Here is a 5,000-nt window from a genome sequence, read left to right on the forward strand (position 1 = left end):
GAGGGAGAGAGAGACGGGAGAGGGAGAGGGAGGGAGAGGGAGAGGAGAGGGAGAGGGAGAGGGAGAGAGAGAGAGAGAGAGAGGGAGAGGGAGAGGGAGGGAGGGAGAGGAGAGGGAGAGGGAGAGGGAGAGGGAGAGGGAGAGGGAGGAGGAGAGGAGAGGGAGAGGGGGAGAGGGAGAGGGAGAGGAGGAGGGAGGGGAGGGAGGGGAGGGAGGGAGGGAGGGAGGGAGGAGGGAGAGAGAGAGAGAGAGAGAGAGAGAGAGAGAGAGAGAGAGAGAGAGAGAGAGAGAGAGAGAGAGAGAGAGAGAGAGAGAGAGAGTGGAATTTCCAATTGAAAGTTTACATACTCATACCCTTTCCACTTCCATCTTTTATGATTTATTTCTAGTTTTCATTAACCCCTACGATAAGGATGACTTGACCATCACATCATGAAAATATTTGGCTTGAGGGGCTTGAACATGTCATCAAGGGAAAATCTGGCTAAGGGCCAGGGTGACAGGAACTTGTCGTCATGAGAATTTCAGCTGAAGGCCGAGGTGACAGGAATAACTCGCCACAAGTGCACTATGTTCTCGGAGGGTGATTAGACTCCCTGAGTATTTAGGAAAGGGCTTTAGCATTATTTCCATCAATAAATGAGTGTGGAATACAAAATCCCTGAGCCATGACGGGAAGAGTGCTGGCTCCAGGGAGAACAGTATTTCCATGCTCAGGATCTTTTTCCTGTCCGCTGTGCCCAGTGGCGCAGATCATATCACAGAAAATTGAATGTTGAAGAAGAAGAAGAAGAAGAAGAAGAAGAAGAAGAAGAAGAAGAAGAAGAAGAAGAAGAAGAAGAAGAAGAAGAAGAAGAAGAAGAAGAAGAAGAAGAAGAAGAAGAAGAAGAAGAAGAAGAAGAAGAAGAAGAAGAAAAGAAGAAGAAGAAGAAGACATATAATTTTTATTACTTATTGTTACTATTATTAGACTGAGTTATGGACTACCTACAGAGATGATATGGCCTGTGCATGGAATTGGATAAAACAAATCAAATGACATATACAGACATTGGAAAATGGTGAAAAAAAAATAAAAACATACATGTAGAAAAAGAGAAAATAATACTGCCAAGAGGAGGAATGGAAAGGAATTTTGTCACTGCACATGAGTGTTTGTATGCACCCAGCCTACAAGCCACACACCCAGCAGAGTGGCCGCTCAAGAAAGCCTCATGCCCGTATTTTGGGCCACATCAGTGAAGCATTTGGATCCAATGGGTTAATATGTATATTCAAAAGGTATTTTTCCATGAAAGGAATTTTTCAAATATTATATATAAAAGAAGATACAAGAAAAGCTAAGTTTCCTGCAGGACATGCTGCCAAAAAAATTACTGAAAGTCACTGGAAATCATACCATGACCATAATGGCAATCAGGAACATGAAGAGTAGCATTCTCTTTTTTTCTCACAACATTAAAGCCATCCTGATTCTTCTAGAAACTTCTTTATAGTCTTTAAGATTTCAAATTTTTAAATCTTACATGGCAGAACAATTACACTGTGGGAAGATGAAAATAATCCCAAAGTCTCCAAGAAAATGTTGTGTTCCCTGTAGTACTGCTTTGTGAAATGTCTCTGCAGAGGGGTGGCTCTGCAGAGGGGTGGCTCTGCAAGGGCTTAGCCACAAAGGAGTCAATTATCAGACCACGTGACCTCACCTGATTTCACCTCTCTTTGAGTTAGCGTAATTTTTTTTTTTTTACTATTCCTATCAACACTGAAGCTGTTTTTTCTATTATGAACATTACAATTATCACAGCATTATTGACATTACTAACAGCAGTATTAAATGCCAAAAAAATATTTTTGAAAATCAAGGAAAAGAGTTAACAAGTACTCTTAAATTAGCTCATAGCAAAGCCATCCATGTGTAAAAACAATTAATATATTAAACTCACAGAGGCTTCTGCTTAAAACATGCAAAATAGTTTTTTCTATAAATATTTGTTATTTCCAATGTTTCATCAACATTTTCCCGGAGACTTTGGGATTATATTCATCTTCCCACAGTGTAATTGTTCTGCCATGTAAGATTTAAAAATTTGAAATCTTAAAGAAAATATCACTGGTAGGATATATCTTCCACTAATGCAATGATACTGATTACCCCCCCCCCTACCCCCATAAATACATGCCTACAATTTCTTCTCCAATACCAAACTATCATTTTCAAAAACTTTACTTCTGGAGATATAAATTTTTGCAATAATTGACCAATATGATGTACCCTTTTGATTATATGCAGAAGTATATACGTACAAGGTCTAATTCCAAATTGCCAAGATTATGGCAGGCCTTTCAAAAACTGGCAGAATTTTTCTCACATTTTTCCTTATGAATTAGTGTACAGTCCTCTAATTTAAAGTTCTAAATTTCCTATGACTTTTGTTCACTTTGAATGAGTAAAGGGTAACTGGCAACTCATCCTAATTTTTTTTTTATAAAATAACCATATATTCTTTGAAATATAAAATGTGCTTCACGAATTTCTTATAAGTATATCTATTTCTCATGACGTATCAATAATCTTCGCTGATTACAAACAAATTATGTAGAAAAATTGTTCAAATCTATTACACATAAAGCTCATCCAAGGGATCACATCTTTTCAAATAGGAGGTAATCAACAAATAAACAGATACTTTTTCTGAAAAAGAGGTAAAACAGTAAGAGTGATATGTGTATATGTGCCAATCACCAGAAATGATTACATGCTGTTACATTTATTATGGCTGAATTAGAATATAAAACTCTCATAACTTTCTCAACTATGCACTCTAATCACTTGCTGTATGTGAAATATGGCAATGAATTAGATATGCCTTTTCTTGTGAATAGACCTGAGCTCTTCAAATGCTGACAAGCTAACATCTATTTTTGTGAAAATCATGATTCATTCACTGTTCTTAGGAGTTAAACCACTATGAACATTGAGCAATCTCTCAACACCACCTAATAGTACATATGAAATATTAATCAGCATCATTCAGCATGAAATGCTTGTGGACCTTTAATAACTCATGCATTAGACACAAAATATCTGTTCCTAAGCCTCCAGGTACTTTATTTGCTGATATTCTGAATGTAAAAGAAGTATTAATTCTTTTCATCATGAACTTCATTATAAATATTGGTGATAATGAATATTATATTAGAATAATTATCATTATTATCATTATTACTCTTATCAATAGTATCATTATATCACTATCATTATGGTTAGTATTACTATTACCATAATCATTAGCACTATCATCATAACTATAATTTTTATTATTATTATTATCATTATTGTCATCATCATCATCATCATCATCATCATCGTCATCATTATCATCATCATTTTCATCACTTTTACTATTATTATCATTTCTTTCCATATCATTATCATTATTACAATCCTTATACTTTTAGTATCACTACTACTAATATTGATATCATCAATATCACTATCATCCTAGTTACTATTATCATGATCATTATCTTTATCATCAACATCACTATCATTACAATCACCGTCCTTATGATCACCAATACCATAATTTTCATCATCATTTTTATCAATCAACATTATAACTTTCATCATAATCCTTATTATCATTATGATGTTAGGGAAGCCTGTGCTCAGCTTCCTCCTCTCCCTAGATCCATTACTATCAACAATGAAGGTTAGAAAGAGTTTAATACTTTGGTACTACTCAACTATGCCCCTACCATGACTCTGTGCAAAGGATAAGTGCTCAGTTCATCTATTAGGGAGTAAAAAGGCAATCTGCATGGCTTTCACCTGGGAGTATTCCAAACATACAATCAAAAACTTCCTATACCATCAACAACTTATCCTAGACCAATGTTTTGCTTTGTTGGATGGTGTAAATGTCTAGGGCAGTTTAAAGGGACGAGGTTGTCTGCACCAAAAAAAAACAGGAGTTTTCGTACATAGAGCAGAAATGAATTGTCAAACCATTGACATTGTGAGCTTTGTGTTTCACATCGCTTGGGAATATAGGGGATGCCAGCCTCAGTGACTTTTTAGTTTGTGGTTTTCTGTTGATGCCCAGTTTTTTTTTGCAATTGCAATGTGTAAAAAAAATATATATATATAATAAAAGCCAAAGACTACCAGAAAGCAACTTTTGAAGTGTACTGCTGAAAAAGAAAAGAAAAACAATCCATCAATAGACAACATCAATTCTCACCTTGAGTACAGTTTGGCTATTTTCTTCATTAGACAGAGTGGTTGTAGTGGTGGTTAGGGTAGAAGAGGAGGTAGTGCCGTTGGTAGAGTCTCTGTGGTTGTTCTTTTCAGGGGGAGGGTCAAGTGGGCTCTTCCTCTCCACACGGATCCTTTTGCTGGGAGGCAAGGGAGGGGGCGGCGAGGGAGAGTGTTCTGGCGCTTCTGGGCGGGGAGGGCGCTCGCTGGGCTGCGAGGTTGTGGTTAGGGGGAGAGGTCCCGAGGGTATGCCGGTCACACTGCAGCTCGTGCTGCTACTGCTGCTGCTACTGGTGGGACCGCCAGTCACCCCTTGTGATGGCGTTGGATGGGTGCCGCCTGGCAGGGATAGAGGAGGAGGCACCAGGTGGGGGGGCAGGTGGTGAGGCGCTGTCAGGGGGTTTCCTTGTTTGTCTGGATGGTGAGGTAACAGCTGGGGCACTAGAGGCCTCTCTAGAATTGATGGTGCACCTAAGCCACCCATTGCAATGTTGCCCAACCCGCTAAGGGAGGACTTCAGGGCTGATAAGGGAGATATGCTGTTTAACCCTCCCTGGAAAGAAAGAATAAAAAGGATGAGTACAAGAGCAACACTTTACACAAACACACAAATTTATTCCATGTTGCTTTTTAACACTTTAGTCACCTAATTATGTGCCCATTATTTGAAAAAGTTTACCTACACTATTACAGAATTCCTCAGACTATCAATACCTATAAAACACTGAAAAAGTTAAGCAGC

General features: G+C 38.2%; 1 protein-coding gene across 1 annotated transcript in view; it reads right to left on the bottom strand.

The window, feature by feature from the left end:
* Positions 1–2,938: 2,938 nt before the first annotated feature.
* LOC125029619 (leucine-rich repeat extensin-like protein 5) overlaps positions 2,939–5,000 on the bottom strand; it is a 6,088-nt gene continuing 4,026 nt past the window's right edge. The window contains exons 2-4 of the mRNA XM_047619644.1: positions 4,245–4,811; positions 3,760–3,766; positions 2,939–2,997 (exon numbers count right to left, since the gene is read on the bottom strand). Coding sequence (XP_047475600.1) covers positions 2,939–2,997; positions 3,760–3,766; positions 4,245–4,811 — 633 coding nt within the window. The remainder of the gene's footprint in view (positions 2,998–3,759; positions 3,767–4,244; positions 4,812–5,000) is intronic.

This window comes from Penaeus chinensis, chromosome 1, assembly GCF_019202785.1.
Source record: "Penaeus chinensis breed Huanghai No. 1 chromosome 1, ASM1920278v2, whole genome shotgun sequence".
Taxonomy (NCBI): Eukaryota; Metazoa; Arthropoda; class Malacostraca; order Decapoda; family Penaeidae; genus Penaeus; species Penaeus chinensis.